The 16,031-nt window shown below is 34.8% G+C and overlaps 7 protein-coding genes across 10 annotated transcripts; 4 read left to right on the forward strand and 3 right to left on the reverse strand.

The window, feature by feature from the left end:
* Window positions 1–43: 43 nt before the first annotated feature.
* LOC146531148 (uncharacterized) lies at window positions 44–1,997 on the forward strand. Its single transcript, XM_085198647.1, has 3 exons — window positions 44–855; window positions 1,289–1,457; window positions 1,739–1,997. The coding sequence occupies exons 1-3, from the start codon at window positions 591–593 to the stop codon at window positions 1,995–1,997; spliced, it is 693 nt and encodes a 230-aa protein (XP_085054773.1). The 5' UTR covers window positions 44–590.
* A 66-nt stretch (window positions 1,998–2,063) lies between these two features.
* mRpS33 (mitochondrial ribosomal protein S33) lies at window positions 2,064–2,784 on the reverse strand. Of its 2 annotated transcripts, none has more exons than XM_085198649.1 (2): window positions 2,634–2,784; window positions 2,064–2,556 (listed from the first exon to the last, which is right to left on the reverse strand). In XM_085198649.1, exon 2 carries the CDS (start codon window positions 2,477–2,479, stop codon window positions 2,129–2,131), a length of 351 nt encoding a protein of 116 aa, XP_085054775.1. In that variant the 5' UTR covers window positions 2,480–2,556; window positions 2,634–2,784; the 3' UTR covers window positions 2,064–2,128. The 2 variants fall into 2 exon arrangements, with proteins under 2 accessions (XP_085054775.1, XP_085054776.1); XM_085198650.1 differs by having other exon boundaries at window positions 2,627–2,695.
* Window positions 2,785–2,983: 199 nt separating this feature from the next.
* LOC146531150 (uncharacterized) lies at window positions 2,984–10,036 on the forward strand. Of its 2 annotated transcripts, none has more exons than XM_085198652.1 (4): window positions 2,984–3,221; window positions 3,903–4,046; window positions 4,613–4,713; window positions 9,642–10,036. In XM_085198652.1, the coding sequence occupies exons 1-4, from the start codon at window positions 3,186–3,188 to the stop codon at window positions 9,652–9,654; spliced, it is 294 nt and encodes a 97-aa protein (XP_085054778.1). In that variant the 5' UTR covers window positions 2,984–3,185; the 3' UTR covers window positions 9,655–10,036. The 2 variants fall into 2 exon arrangements, with proteins under 2 accessions (XP_085054778.1, XP_085054777.1); XM_085198651.1 differs by lacking the exon at window positions 9,642–10,036 and adding an exon at window positions 4,937–5,913 and having other exon boundaries at window positions 2,991–3,221.
* Sgsh (N-sulfoglucosamine sulfohydrolase) lies at window positions 5,910–11,733 on the reverse strand. Its single transcript, XM_085198642.1, has 10 exons — window positions 11,411–11,733; window positions 10,784–10,913; window positions 10,396–10,532; window positions 10,162–10,318; window positions 9,440–9,614; window positions 8,739–8,802; window positions 8,351–8,665; window positions 7,593–7,765; window positions 7,099–7,228; window positions 5,910–6,851 (listed from the first exon to the last, which is right to left on the reverse strand). Exons 1-10 carry the CDS (start codon window positions 11,529–11,531, stop codon window positions 6,685–6,687), a joined length of 1,569 nt encoding a protein of 522 aa, XP_085054768.1. The 5' UTR covers window positions 11,532–11,733; the 3' UTR covers window positions 5,910–6,684.
* A 455-nt stretch (window positions 11,734–12,188) lies between these two features.
* Pmm2 (phosphomannomutase) lies at window positions 12,189–13,145 on the forward strand. The gene has a single exon (XM_085198646.1). It carries the CDS (start codon window positions 12,299–12,301, stop codon window positions 13,046–13,048), a length of 750 nt encoding a protein of 249 aa, XP_085054772.1. The 5' UTR covers window positions 12,189–12,298; the 3' UTR covers window positions 13,049–13,145.
* A 125-nt stretch (window positions 13,146–13,270) lies between these two features.
* LOC146531153 (enoyl-CoA hydratase domain-containing protein 2, mitochondrial) lies at window positions 13,271–15,258 on the reverse strand. Of its 2 annotated transcripts, XM_085198645.1 has the most exons (4): window positions 15,116–15,258; window positions 14,419–14,747; window positions 13,997–14,332; window positions 13,271–13,901 (listed from the first exon to the last, which is right to left on the reverse strand). In XM_085198645.1, coding segments are annotated over exons 1-4 (933 nt in total). In that variant the 5' UTR covers window positions 15,118–15,258; the 3' UTR covers window positions 13,271–13,635. The 2 variants fall into 2 exon arrangements, with proteins under 2 accessions (XP_085054771.1, XP_085054770.1); XM_085198644.1 differs by lacking the exon at window positions 15,116–15,258 and having other exon boundaries at window positions 14,419–14,740.
* Window positions 15,259–15,307: 49 nt separating this feature from the next.
* Window positions 15,308–16,003, forward strand: LOC146531154 (EKC/KEOPS complex subunit Tprkb-like). Its single transcript, XM_085198648.1, has one exon. It carries the CDS (start codon window positions 15,445–15,447, stop codon window positions 15,976–15,978), a length of 534 nt encoding a protein of 177 aa, XP_085054774.1. The 5' UTR covers window positions 15,308–15,444; the 3' UTR covers window positions 15,979–16,003.
* The last annotated feature ends 28 nt before the right edge of the window (window positions 16,004–16,031 follow it).

The following is a 16,031-nucleotide window of genomic DNA, read 5'->3' on the forward strand; positions in this document are numbered from 1 at the left end:
TTTTTAATATATGCTTAAGATGAATGTATATATTTTGGATAACATGAAAATTAAAGAAATTTCGATTTCTTTAACGAAATCATTCATCAGATTTTTCCCCGCATCTACATCTGCTTTGTCGCAGGATATTTGGTTCAATACTTGTCGAAATAAACTCTTGTAAAGCGTTTAGCATAAGTATACACAAAATTTGCACAGTTTCACATCACAATGAAGATAACAAATATTTACTCATCGTATGTGTACTATCACACGTGTATATGATCTCACATACACACGTGATCTACATCACTCGTGTTGGATGTGTAGTCACATGTGTGGATGTTCACAGTAAAGTTTTACTCTCGTTAATGTTTTGCCTTCTCAAGAAAGCAAGAGTAAACCTTGGCAATTTTTTTTTAAATGAATAAAAGTGAAAAACAGTTATCATACTAATGAATTATAGAACTTTCCTTTTTTTTATTGTTTAAAATACTGGCTGGAAATAAAATAACGCTAAAAAATAATTAACCTTGACTTTGATGACTACAAAGTGCGTGAAAGTTGAAAACACACAAATAAATATAAGATAAACTTTGATAAACATAAAAATGCTTAAATATATCTACACATATTTGCTAATAAACACGTGTGCCGCGGTAAGTATATTCGAGGACGTGCTAGAGGACAGCGCTGAGCGCCGCGCGACCGCGTGCGTGGGCGGCGCTGGGCCGGGGGGCTCGGGGCCTGGGGCGGGTGGCGCTTGTGCGGGCTTGCTGTGGCAGCGTGATTGGCTGCTGGTGAGACACTCGTGCCTGAGCGTCCACCGCTTCGCCCCCATTGTAGTGAAGATGGGCGTCGTTAACTGCACTCAGGGTTTGTTAAATAGTAGATACGCACAGAAACATAAATACAGGTGGGCCATTAAGTAATGCGAATTTTAAAAAATCATAGAAAAAATACTACAAAGCTCAGGAAAGATAATCTTTATTTATAATAAAGTAAACAAATGGGAATTTTATTTTTTTAAAATAATATCACTGAGATGTGTACCATCCAAACGTACACTCCTCGAATGTGAACCTCAAATTCGAAAGACCTGCTGGCACATCGTCCGTGGGATAGCATTTCCTCGCAAATGTTGTTCTTGGACTGGGCATTTGTCGTCGGTTTATTGGATTAAAAGCGGCTCTTTAGAATGTTTCACCATTTACTGATGAACACAATTTCTGTGCATTTTATGAATATAATTTTAAATATTGTTTCATAATTCATTTTATATATATTTTATTTATATATTTCGCCCTAGAAATAACAACTGCTAAAAGCATCTCGGAAGCATGTTTTCATCATGTGGTGGCCCGCTACAAACACCCGTTGTACCCTGAGGTAGATTTAGCACTGCTGCAGCTCGACCACCCGTATGCTGACACTATGGAGGGCCTTAACTATACTAGGAATGATAACTTTTTGCAAAAGTAATTTTATATTCACAATCTATTTCACATAACAGTTTGATAATTTCCGAAACTTTTTACCTTTTTTTATATTTATAATAAGATAGACAGAGAGAAACTAGGTAGGCTAACAAGGTATAATTTGTGGAGTGGTATATATAGATGGAAAATAAATTATAAATCCAAGTGACAATTGCATCCACTACTTTTATGTTTAAATGCTGTCTTACTGCATCTGAATGGCCTTGATGAAATTGTCGCACATTAATCTATGTTAAAAAGAACTTTAAATTTATTTACAGGATTGACATTTGGATTAAAAATATTCTTTACGCTGAGAGAATTCAGAGAGAACACATGTATGAAAAACAACTTGATATGAACAACTATATGAAAATGTATTCGACTCCCTTGAGAATGTTCTTATTTACTGTAGTGCTGCCGTCTGTCTCATTCATTATGTTTTTTATGTATATAATATTCTACACTGGGACTGGAACAAGCAAAAATGTTAAAATTCCATATAAAAAATTTAATAATGAAAAGAAGAATTCTGTTTAGTTTAACTTTTCTGTTTAGCTACCTTATTATGTCCTTAAAACATGTATTTTACCAATAAAAGCCTAATTATAATGTTAAAGTTTTATTTAGATACAACTAAAACTATTTACAAATACATTAAATGTCTAGTACTAAGACTTTTCCTCTTGGTTAAGTTTCCTCCTCCATACCTTGACTTTGCCTCTCAGTTCACGAAGACGCTTCATTTCTTCTTTGAAGTCTTGATGCTCATCTCTGAACAAACCATACTCCCTTAGCTTTAACATCAACGCGTGGGTTTCCATGTGCCGAGGGTAATAGTGTATGATCTCCTCGTTGGTATGTAGAGGCCTGCTCTCGAAAATCTTCACAACCTTCATAGACTTAGAGTTGGTGGGAATTGCTACCTCACCAAATATACGGTTTGATAGCCTCTTCATCCGTTGCGCGTATTTTGTGGATGAATTTATTAATTGGGAGTACTTAACGAAATTAGTGGCCATTTTTTGTTTATTTTTGTTGTCTGGTCTGCAAGGGTAATAAATAACCTCTTCTTATCTAATAGTAAAATATTTATTACCTGAAAATAATAAGTAATAAAGTTATGTGAAAAATCTAAATTAACAGTATTCAATTAGCAATCAATTTACAACTTACTAATATTTCGATAAATGCATTTAGTTCAGTTTTCTACATTTAGTGTTTTGAATATCAAAAATTCAAGACGAATGACAAGACAATGACAGATGTCGATTATTAATATTTAATCTTTATTACGTTAAATGGGACGCTTTCTCACATTGTGGCTACAATAATTAAAAAAAAGTCACTATTTCTATAAAAATATAAAATGAATACATTGAAAATTCCATAAAAATATCTTATTTACTTTGGTCTATTTGGTATCTGCGTATATATTAGCCTATGTTTGCTGTTTATACCTAGGTCGAATTCGTAGATTGCAGGGGCAGCAGGGTGCATTTGGGTGCAGGCCTGCTGCGCTTGCGTTTGGCCCTCCCCACTTAAAACCTAATAATTGATTCGAAGTTCTGATATCCTAGATATATGTAAGCACTAAAAATCAATACACGGCTACAGACCGCCCGCCTCGCAACTCGCACCGACTCCCGGGACATTATACCTTTGTCCGATCTGCACAAGAAATTAAACTCAAACAGTTTCTATTAGTAAACAAAACAAACACTCATCATGTCTGAAAAATCAGACTGTGTCATCGTAAAATGCGTAAGTTTCTGTAAATTAAAATGTATTGCCTTTGAATACTTCTACATATTATAAGTTTTTTTATAAAAAGATGTGTAACTACTTTTGAGTGATGGACTTCTGGTCTCGATAATTCTGACTGAGTTTCCAAAAATATATCTATCTAAATGCAAAATTGATGCGATTAATCCAGCTTAAAAATTTCCTTTAAAATTAATAAAAATTGCAAAAATTGCAAAGTATACTTACTTATTACTTTTTACAAAATTTAGCTTGTGTTTTTTGCGCTGAAGGAGCTCAGCTCAAGGAACACAGTAATGTCCTTGAATGGGAATGAAACTCTGTACTTATCGTCGTTTGTCACATGTAGGTAGGTACCACTGCCGCTACATCTCCCTGTTTATCTGTGCGTTACGCTATGTTCAGAACGGGTTAAACGATTTAAATGCAATTTTTTATTACTATATTCTGATTTTATTTCTATCGGTCCATATATTAAAAATATGTCAATTTGCATATTGCATTGAATTGGCTGAAACTTTAACTATTAATGTCAGATACACTACTACTACTACAATATTGTCAGATTTTGTCAAATTCAGATGAGCAAATAAACAATTGCATAGTACAAACGGGCGAAGCCGCGAGCAGTTTGCACTTCGTTAGTACTAAATATATCTATTATTTTCTTTGTCCTTCTAGGAAAATGAAGGATACCTTCGCAGGGCAGAAAATTTTAGGATTTTCTTGATGATAGCGCTGTCGGTGGTCATTTACGGGTTCATCTACTTCCAAGTGACCACAATTATCGAGAAGTCTAGGGAGATGGACCGCATCGCTGAAATCGTAAGTTTCACCAAAATTCAAGTAATATTTACTTATTTGTGTGAAATATTTATTTAGGTTTATATTTCCATTTCTTCGCTCTGGTGTCCAGGCAAAGCGCGGTGTTGAGTTCTGCCACTCAACAAGCAATGCCTCAAGAATTCGGCAGAAAATGGAGAACGGAGTGTCTTAACACTACGTTCCCTCTGCCTACCCTGCTGTGTGGGGCATACAGCGTGAAGCTGACCTACTTATTTGTAGGTACTTTCTTATACGTTTTATAGAAATATACTTTAGTATATAAATATCGTTTAATGCTGACTTGCGAAGGTTGTTTTAACAAATAATAATCCTTAGTTTAAGTGTTCAATCTACTAACGCGAAGGCGTCGAGTTGTGGCTCTCGGCGTGTAGTGTCGCTGAATATGCGAAAAGTGGAGAACGTAAAGGTTTACATGTTGATCGCTCAGTACTTCTGTCTAGCTCGCAACATACCCATAAAAAACGCTTTAAAAATTCTATTGAAAATTCTTTATTTAATTATACTTTTGCAACTTTCTCTAAATATTTTTGATTGTATGTTCGCAGACTGCGGATCTAACGCGCCGAATGAACAGGCTCTCGGAGCTGGACTACAACATGTCCGTGACACTGGAGAAGCTGCGCGAGTCCTACACTCGCCGGATGGCGTAAGTTAATACATCACACTACGTCACACACGCCGTATCCCGCATATTGCAGGGTAGGCAGAGGGAACCTCGCTTGTGCGCCGCGCCACGACGGCTTTCAATGTTCTAACGTTTGCTTCCATCCCACTCCCCCGTTGAGAATCGAACCCACTACTGTTGCGTTTACAGTCACTGGTGCCACTACGCCACCTGAAAAGTATACACAATAAACTTATATTTTCAGTATGATCAGGGAGGCGGAACAAAATTGTTTCCCTACGGAGTAACTGTACCGATGTAGCCGCGTCGTATCCTATATCCATATACTCGTACAGATATCATCTCTTTTTATAATATTATTAAGGGTGGATGAAAAGTATTATTGAAAGGAATTGAAAAGTTTTATGTATAAATAAAATATAATTTTAATGTTAAAAACTTGTTTTTTGTACATATATTTTCATTTAAATTTATATAACAACATAATATATTTCATTTATCAATCATAAATAGTCATATATTATGTTTGTGATAAGGATACGTAAAAAAAATAACTCATATTTTTAATTATATTATTTACTAAGGGGCGCGTGCGGGGCTACGCCCGCTTGAAATATAAATATTAACAAAAAAATTGAAAACTAAATATTCAGTCAATTCAGTAAAACAGAAAAACAACTGTTCATAAAATAACTGTCCCGGCAATTAACAAGTTTGTCGAACTAAGTACTTTAAATTAACATAACTTTTTATTTATGAACCCATTGTAATAAAATAAGCCACATATTTCGAAACCTTCCAGAATCCAATAGTGAAAACCGCATCTAAATAGGTTAAGCCGCTTCTGAGATTAGCGATAACAAACGCACAGACAAACGGATAAACAGACAAAAATTTAAAAAATCATTGCTTTGGGTTCTATTACGTTAATAAATGCTTTTAAATATCTTCTAAGAAGAGACACAGACCTCTTACTATTTTATTATAAGTATAGATTAGTATTAAAATTTAGGCACAGGGTAAGGAAGAAACGCCGAAGGCTAGCTGTAGTTCTAATAGCTAAATAAACATTAGCTTTATTTTAAGACTGATTGTGAACCTACTTACTTACTGTCTCATTATTTATTATTTGCCTATTCTTCTGTAGCCTCTTTCCATCTTTGTAGGATGCATTTGTGTATTGAAATGTGATCTTAATGGAAATAAAATAATAAAAATCTATATTAGCATTTTATTTTATTCTTTATATTAGGGCAAGACAATAAATTCTAAACATATTATTAGAAACAGATAATAGAAATTCTTAATAATAAAAAAGTTTTTACTAACAACAATCTTTAAAATTGTGCAATTTTAACATTTTCTTAGACTTTAATGAGCAAATTTCGTGCATTTATAAAATGTTTAATATGGGAATATGTAATATTTAATAATCTATTTTAACAATTATGATATTATTTAAGTTGTAATTCATTTTAAAGTTAACAGAACATATATTTTCACAAATACTTAAAATGACAATTATTATATTATTATTAGAATGTACACGGTCATCAATCAATAACATTTTTAAATCATCTTAACACAAAAAGAGAGATTCGTTAAAAATTAAAACTTATTTTATATATTCATAAACAAAACAGGTATTAAAAATCTAAATATATATTATATGTATATGTCCAACATATACAATCGTCATGTTTAAATATCAGTCGAGGAAAATCAGTTCTTACTTATAAATTTATACTACAGCATGAGTATTCATATTTATAATAAATTTTAAGTCAGAATTAAATCATATATTTTTTTAGCTCACGTAAATTTGTTTAATTAGTTTTTCAGATTTTATATTCAAAGAGAATTTAAGGGGAGAGTTGTGGTGCAGAGTTGTTTGTGGGTCCGATTCCCATCCATTTCGAGATAACAGTGTCTTAAAACTATGTCAATCCAAGGTAACATTTGAAATAGCGTTTATTTGACAAAATTTCTACTCTATCTAGGGTGATAATGTGACAGCCCGTTATCAAGCGACCGGCACACGGAGTCCTGGCCCTCCAGCACGGCGCCCGGCGAGCACAGCCACGGGTCGTGCGTGGAGCGCTGCCATGCGAAGAGGCGTGAGCGGAGCCCTGCTTCTATTTGTTGAAGGGACTGCTTACCTATAACGTATAGTTTGACAAAAAATAACATTTAGCTTACTTTTCTTGAATTTTACTCATATATATGTACATGTATAGTATTAAACATACATTTTTAAATACTAATATATCGAAATCTACGCGCAACGGTGTACTTGTACATTTGTTCTTCAATCAAAATGATGAAATAATTATTTAAAAAAATATTATGTTATTTTATTAAATTTCATGTCAATTTTTAAATGTACAAGAGCAAAAACCATTTTACCGTGTAAATTATTAAGTTCTTCGGGGTCGCTGCGTATGTCGTAGAACTCCCACTGCGGCCTGTAGTAGTACTGCTTGAGGGTCTTGTACCACGGGAGAGGGTGCTTGCTGCGCGTGCGGTTTAGAATATCCTGGGGAAATGCTTATATTTTAGTATATTTGCTATAGATTCTTTATTTAGATAAAAAAATATACGAGAATGTAAATGGTTATTTACTATATACCTGTCAACAACACAGTTTGTGTTTATTATAAATTAGTAGAAGGACAGAAAGTTGGTGACGCCTAAAAATCTTAATCACAAACTCGTGGGCTAAGCAGATTCTTATTAAATTTATTATATATACAGGTTACAATTTACTGCATATCTGTTGGTATACTCTATGAATAATAAATGGATATTCTTTGATATTCTAAATAACCAATAGATTTTCTAAGAGATTTTTATGATAAAAACATTACTAAATACTAACAATCACTAAAACATTCTATTACCTGGAACGTCGGCGACACATACAAGTCCTGGTCGATGGGGAACGGCATCCCGTAGTTCAGGTTGTGAATGAGTTTGTAGCGCCTCGTGCGTACTGCGCGCATCGGGTAGTACATGGTGATTTCGTGGTGGGTTTGCGAGGCGAATACTGCGTCTTCATCGGAGTATGGGGGATCTATAAATTTCAAAATGTAAATGGGAATTGTAATCTATCTCCCGCCGCTGGCTTGCCTTTATTGGCTGGCAGAGTGAAGCTCTCGGGCTATGCTCAAAAGGGTGGAATTGCTCAATCTGTGTAATAACGGGGAAACCCGCTCACGAGCTCCTCGTGATGGTGAACCGGTGCACACCTCTATACACCCTGAGTCGACCACGCCGACTTGTCGGGGCCCATCTAGTGGGAGGCGAGTCACCGTTTTCAATTATAGAAGTCGAAAAGGCGGACGTCCGTTAATCTCTTTCAATAGCCCCGTGCCCAATTCATCCAAACTCCATTCTATAACCCCAACTTAATCTCCCATATTTTCACTCTGGGCAATAGCCTATGCAGTTAATAGCCTTAGTACTCAGAGATACATCCCGGATAATACGTCACTGTAAAAAAAATTACATTCCCTAAAGGGACTCTACGTGTTGGACCTATATCCCCATGCAAGCCTTCCAAAGACCTGGGTTCTTTAGAACCCGAGAATTATTGAGATTTGAGAATTAGAAAGAGAAACCTAATAATAATAAAAAAGGACAAAAGTATAATAAGTACCTTTTTCCAAAATAGGTAACAAGGTTTTAGGCCTATCATTGCTCCATACTTCATTATCCATTTCTTTCTCCTTTATAAGTCCGAACCAATCTAACACAGTGGGCATAATGTCAAGCAAACTGACCAATGCACCAGCTGCAGCATTCTTCCTTGCTAAAGGATCTGGTGAGGATATGATGAGGGGTTCCCGAAGACCTGGGTCGTAGAAGTTAGTTCTGCCAGACGGGAATGGTATGCCGTTGTCAGATGTATATATAATGAGAGTATCGTCTTTATGTCCAGCTGTTTCTATTTCTTTTAGAATTAGTGCTACGCCTGGGTATAAAGAAACCAATATATTAGATAAGTTATTTAGTGAAACAAGTAAACGTTGTATAAATATACCCACCTTGATCTAGTCTTGACATAGTGGTATACTGTGCAGCAATGTCTCTTCGGGCTGGTTCTGTATCCTTAAAATAATAGAACATGATCATAAAGTAGACAATGTGTGGCATTCCTACCACTTCCACCACTCGAAACATTGTGCGCTAAAAAAACCGTGAAGCTGTTTTTTTTGCTTTTTATAAAATGTAATATGAAATCGATTACAAAATAAAATATATAAAACTAGTGGGCGCGTGCAGCTTCGCCTGCTTACTTGGACCCTTAGGGGTGATTTCTAATAAACCATGAAACATGTGTTCAATGAAATATTTTTTAGAATCTCAATTTCAAATTTTATAAAGATCGGTGGCGATTTAAATATTTTTCCATACAAACTTTCAACCCCTAATTTGCACCCTTAGGGGAAGAATCCTAGAAAACGATGAAACACGTGTTCAAATAAATATTTTTAAAAATCTAAATTACAAATTTTATAAAAATCGGTGCCAATTTATTTTTTTTCCATACAAACTTTCAACCCTTATTTCACCCCATTAGGGTTAAAATTTTTCAAAATCCCTTCTTAGTGGATGTCGAGATTACGAAAGTAAACATCTGTCCAAATTTCACATTTCTACGCACAGCGGTTACGGCTGTGCATGCGTCTTACCTCAGTCAGTGAGGACAAGTCCTTTTATATATATAGATAATTTAATATGATACCTGTACATGATAAGGCAGCTGAACTTCATCCCATTGATAATACCATGGCGTCCAATCAGGTATAAGACCCATGCCTGGCTCTCCAGAACCAAAACGCTCACAAAAAGAACCAAACTGAGGCTCACTGTGCCCACAGCGGTGAGGGTCATGGAAGCCCACATACAAGAAGAAAGGCCTAAAATTATATTTTATTTTATTTCAGGTATCGCAGGTAGCCGGAAACGGGTAGTAGATGCCACAGGGAAGTACTTTCTACGTAACCCCACAGTAATAGAGTGCCATATGCCCAGATGGTGTGGATATTTGAGTTTGTGACATACTTTGCTGATATATCAAATTTCCTAAAATGTTTCCCATGATAAATGCAGTAGAGAATGCACAGCAAGATGTCTCTACGCAAGGCCACATCGTCAAACCTTTCACAGGTCATTGGGACCCTAAAAATTCAAATGGCTGTATAATGTATGTGAGCAAATGGTTTCTCCTATGGTGTAACATTATCTCTTTTTTTAACATATAACCTCCATTGTATGTTCTCAATACAATGTGAAATTGCTCATAATGCCATAGAACAGAACAGATTTAAGAAGATTAAAAATATTTAACAAAAAGCTAACAATAAGCTAATGTGTTAAAGTTTATATTCAATATTTATATATTTAAAAATATCGAAATTTATCTTTTTTAATTTATTAAATAAATTTAATAAAAAAGAAACCTACTTATTTTCTTTGTTAGCCTCCTTAAGAAACTCTCTAGCTAATAGTTTCATATGCGTAATGTTGCGTCCAACTTGGTTTATGTGATTATTTTCCTCTGTCTGTTCGTAATCAAACTTGTATACATTACCTGGACCCACATGTTTCTTTCCTATGATACCTATAAATAATAAAAAAAATATTATTAATCAATTGAACAGAAAGGAATTTATTATTTCTTCTTTTTAATATTTTTACCCGTATATATTCCACTTTCTCGCAGCAAGTTTGGCAAACTAGTAACATTGTCAAAGGAATTGAAGTGGTGAACACCATGGTGCAGCCCATACATGCCATTTTGATGGCTTGGTGTACCAGTGAGTAATGCTGCTCGGCTGAAATAATAATTCAGTATGATAAATATTTTGAAGTATTATTAAAGAAAAATAATGTATGTGTGATAATTGGATATTTTCCTTTCTAGGAGTTATCATAATATTGTGCTTTATGACAACATAATTTTCATAGTCACAAGAGTATGAAAATAGTTTTGTAAAGTAATTGATGAATATTTTTTTACAATTTAGTTAAATTAAAAATAAAATTGTTTTAAATATATTTTCATTACAATTTAACAGTCTCATACCTGGGAGAACAGCTGCTGACGGAAGAGAAAGCATTATTAAAAATAACACTGCGCTGTGCCAAAGCATCTATGTTGGGAGTTTGGCAGATTTTGTTTCTATAGGCACCAAGCTCGAAGCCTCCATCGTCCGCTGTTCACAAACAACATTTATACACATCTATTATTTTAAACACTATTTATTGCCCACACTGTCTCCGGTATTCATGATACACAAAAAGTTTCCAGGCAGGTTTGTCACATGACAAAAAGTTGCTACCAAGCTGCTACTAAGTAATAAAAAAATATAAGTACTGTAAATAAGTCAGCTTCACGCTATATCCTGCACACAGCAGGGTAGGCACTTTCTACCGAATTCTGGAGACATTGCGTGTTGAATGGCAGAACTCAACGCCGCGCTTTGCCTCGACACCAGAGCGAAGAAATGGAAATATAAACGTAAAATAAATATTTCACTTCCTCGAGTGGGGATCGAACGAAATCGAACCGTCGCGTTACAGTCACATCCTTGCGCCACGACGGCCTCATACGTACCGTAAGTAATAAATATTACAATTTACAGTTATAATGTAGCTTTCTGTGGCCGACCTGACTTGAAATTCACAAAACTCAAGTATGTAGCTAACTTACCTAGAAGAATGAGGACATTCCGCGCCTTGTCCGACAGTACCGTCTCGGGAGATAGGATACAAAGTAGCGCGAGAATGGCCACCGGAGCCCCGGCCTTCGCCCCCAACCACGACCGACCCATGTCTTCCAATATAATACTTGGACTTGCTATTAAAGTACTAACTGACACTTACGTCTGTTCTGACGTACAATACGGTCGAGGAGTCGTGGCCGCCTTAAAGCTCAGCTTTTTGACCTTTTTACATTGTTCTTTTATAATAAATCGCTTACATGTGACAAATCTGAATAAGCAATTGTGACGTATTCACATTTGGCGTGTCAGTCATTCAATCTTACTTATGAACTCTGCAGAGCATATGCTCCTTGCTTAAGAATTTGAGCCGCACAGGTATGTTTTGTTACATATTATTATAATCATTTACAAGCAAATAAATAGTAGAGAATTGCTCTATCTACTTGTTTATTTTGATATAATCCAAATAATTAAAAACAATTCTTTTTTTCTCTACCAAACTTCTAGCTCTCTATGTGTTTTGATACTTAAAAAATATATCAAGGCTAAAGTAAAAACTGAAATAACTTCGAAATACGTATGTCATGCATGCCATATAACAACATACTAATGCACTCACAAACGTGTACATAACATTCATGCGTTTGTAAACGTAACAATAATAAATAAAAACCTAAAATCGAATCTTAACATCGGTCTAAAGTCGGCGGCCACGACTCGTCAAGCGCACTGTGTGACACTAGACGGCCGGCGACGTGTCAAGTGTCACTTCTCAGTCACCCCCACAGTCCCCACACTGCAGGTACACGACATCACCGGCTGCGCTGCGGTAGAACCGGTGGCTTGTGTTGACCGATATCACACCGATATCTGCCATGGCACGAAACAACGTCCTGTACCTGTTCGACGTGGACGGCACGCTCACTAAACCGAGGCAGATCATAACAGAGGATCTTAAAAGGTTTTTATTAGACAAAGTAAAGTCGAAAGTCGCAGTAGGTCTGGTCAGCGGCTCGGACTATGTGAAAATTGTGGAACAAATGAGCGGCGAGAAGGTCACCAATCAATTTGATTACGTGTTCTGCGAAAATGGAGTCATGCAGTACCGGCACGGAGAGGTTAAGAGTATACAGAGCATATTGAACTACATCGGTGAAGAGACTCTACAAAAAGTTATCAACTTCGCCCTGGGATATATGTCTAAATTACAGCTTCCAGCAAAAAGAGGAAATTTCATTGAATTCCGTTCAAGTATGATTAATATTTGCCCTGTCGGCCGCTCCTGCAGCCAGGTGGAGAGAGAACAATTCTCTGAATTTGACATTGAACATAACATCAGGGCTCAGTTTGTGGAGGCTCTTCAAAAAGAATTTGCAGATTCGAAGTTAGAATTTGCCCTCGGAGGACAAATTAGTGTGGATGTATTCCCCACTGGCTGGGACAAGACATATTGTCTAAACCATGTTGAAAGCGAAAATTTCAGTGAAATCCACTTCTTTGGAGATAAGACCATGCCAGGAGGTAATGATCATGAAATTTACAATGACCCACGGACAATCGGCCACATAGTGACATCTCCAGATGATACCAAAGAACAATTAAAAAAGTGCCTTAATATTGAGTAAATATTAAACATATGACGTGTTTGTCGAATTTATTTAAAATGTACATAATAAATATGCTTAATTTCCATAAATTAATATAAGTCATAGTTGTTTTCAATGTTGCATCATTTATTGATATTTCATGTTTCATGTTATCTTGTGTGTATGATAAGCAGACAGTAAATACACAGAAAAAGTGAAAACACTTATTTATGTGTTGATTATGAGAAAAAGAGACAAATGATGGCTTTCAAGGGTATATTGATTATAAAATATTTCACGATGTTTGTATATATGTATGTAAAAATATAGATATTACAAAATGAGTGGTTCAACCACATACAACAGTAACAAGATTGACTTAAACATAGTTAGTCTTACACATCACAATATTGTCATAACTATAAACCACAGATAATTTTCACAGTTGACTAAAGTTTCACAGGCTGATAGTTTATCAATTCATTTGAATATAAAATTAGTGAACTTAAAATTTACTTATACCTAATAAAGGCTTTCATCAATTAATTTTACAGTATAGTAGTTCCTTTATATTCATATTATGAGTAAACATCTTTGTTTCATACACAGTATGGTAAATAAATGCATCAATGTCCCTTGTACTGAGGTTTCCTCTTCTCTATAAATGAGATCATGCCCTCTTGCCTATCTTTAGTTGGAATATTCTTCTCATAGCATTTCTGTTCCACTTCATATCCATCTTTGATACTGAGCTGGACTCCTTCATTTATAGCCTGCTTAGCACATCGTAGGGCTATAGGTGCATTGGATATAATCTCCCGAGCTATGCTCATGGCTTTCTCGAAAGCTGCATTGTTATTGCTGTTCTGTGATACCACATGGTTCACTACACCTGAATTCAAATTTTATTACTGCATTTAATATCTCTTAGAAGTTTATATACAACCAAAAAGTGTAAGAAAAATCTAAAAAGTTAAAAGTACTCACCAAGTTGTTTAGCTTCCTCTCCGCTAACAATCCTTGAAGTGAATATCAGTTCTTTAGCAATGTTTGGATGAATTACTCTCGGTAGCCTCTGAGTGCCTCCTGCACCGGGAATAAGGCCCCTCCCAGTCTCCACAAGCCCTAACTTGGCGGTCTCGGCTGCCACTCTTATATCACAAGCTAGAGCAAGTTCCAGTCCCCCTCCCACTGCTGCACCCTCTATAGCTGCTATAGTGGGCATTGGTAGATCCTCTATTTCTATAAATGTGTTTCTTAAACCTCTCACAAATTTGGCTACTTCATCATCATTCATTTTAAATCTTTCTTTAAGATTGGCACCTACAAGTGGATTATATAAGAATATTTAACACAATCATAAGAACATAGTTTTACTTAATTAAAAACATTGACATTTTGTTACTAACCAGCGCAAAATATACCACGAACTAAACTATGTAGTATCACTACTGAAATTTTAGTGTCTTCTCTGATAATTTGATTTACTTCTTTCATTGCATTGATTAAATCAAAGCTAAGAGCATTTCGTTCTTTTGGATTGTTCAGGCCATACACTGCAATACTCTTATCTTCTCCAACAAGTTTATGAAATATCACAGGCCCTACACTTTCCACTTCCTGTGCTCTTGTAGACAAGCATCTTAGAGCCTGAAGCTTATAAAGCGATTTTAAGGAGTTCACTCTTTGGATCCACATGGTAACGATGTTACGATTTGCACTTAATAACATATAATACCTAAAAATCATTTAAAGAATTAGACCATTTTTTATAATTACTTATCTTATCAAATTTGATAACAGAGTTTAAATGTTGATGCTGTATTATAAATATTTGCGTATATGAATATGAAATGCTGTTTGTGTTTAATATATTTTGTTATTTTTAAGATATTGTTGAAAAACATAGGTTTAGCGAAACTCACGTTTGCCGCTTCTAGAAATAACCAAGACACATAAGTTGAATTTAGATTTTAGTATAGTTAAAAATCTACTCAAATTCAACACTGTACTGTTGGTGTTGACTGTAAAAGTGTAAATCACTGTAACTATATATCTCTAAATGTAATGTCATATGTCAGTTGTTTACAAATACAATCAACGTACATTCAATTTTCGGTCTTATGCTGTAGCTGTAGCTGTACTGTTAGCACTCATTGTGCTACTAGTAGTAGTATTCTTACTAAGATATAGTAATATTAGATATATGATAGAACAATGATAATGTGATTAATTAATAACAATATTTTATATTATATGAATTGAAACTCTGAATGAATTGAATTGAATCATGAATCCGAAATGTCAAATGTCTATATATTTAAGTCAAAATGTAAGTGAAAATTTCCTTGCTTATGTCAACTGTCAAGTGAAATTGTCGAGCATTAGCAATTAGCATTACACGACAACGACAAACCAATAGGAAACAAAACAAAATGTCATCAGAAAATTATACATGTGCTCTCGACCCCGACACACAAACAACCATAAAAATATATTTATTAAAAAATGTAAATAATGTGGAAACCATTAGGAAAAATATAATTGCGGGTATTTGGAACTGCGCAGTGATAAAACCTAGTTTAATATTGGATATATTGCAAGTTGTGGTTGCTGCTAACCGGGCAGTGTTGTCAGAAAGATCTAATAGTATGGTAACGAAGACTGTTTATTCAGAAATATTATACAATTTATCCCTCACAAAGAATATTTCGCAAAGTTTAAGTAAATTTGGTATTGAGAAAGATAATAACCTACTCGTTTGTTTTCTTATAAACAATACAAGTGATAATAGTAATGAAATTATTAAACAAATTGAGGGAAATACCTGTCCTATCAGTGACTTAAGTAAGCTCAGTAGTTTAAAAGATATAAAAAGTGTGTATAAACTGAATAATTTTAAGAATGATGTTGATTTACTTGATGTGATTATTAGTAGAATGGTTACAAAAAGTTTTATAAGTTATTAAAGAAAATAAATATTTTATGTTTCAATATACTTTGAATTATTTAACATAAGCTT

Source organism: Heliconius melpomene, chromosome 15 (genome assembly GCF_056956725.1).
Source record: "Heliconius melpomene rosina isolate 202511_hmr_F chromosome 15, ASM5695672v1, whole genome shotgun sequence".
Taxonomy (NCBI): domain Eukaryota; kingdom Metazoa; phylum Arthropoda; class Insecta; order Lepidoptera; family Nymphalidae; genus Heliconius; species Heliconius melpomene.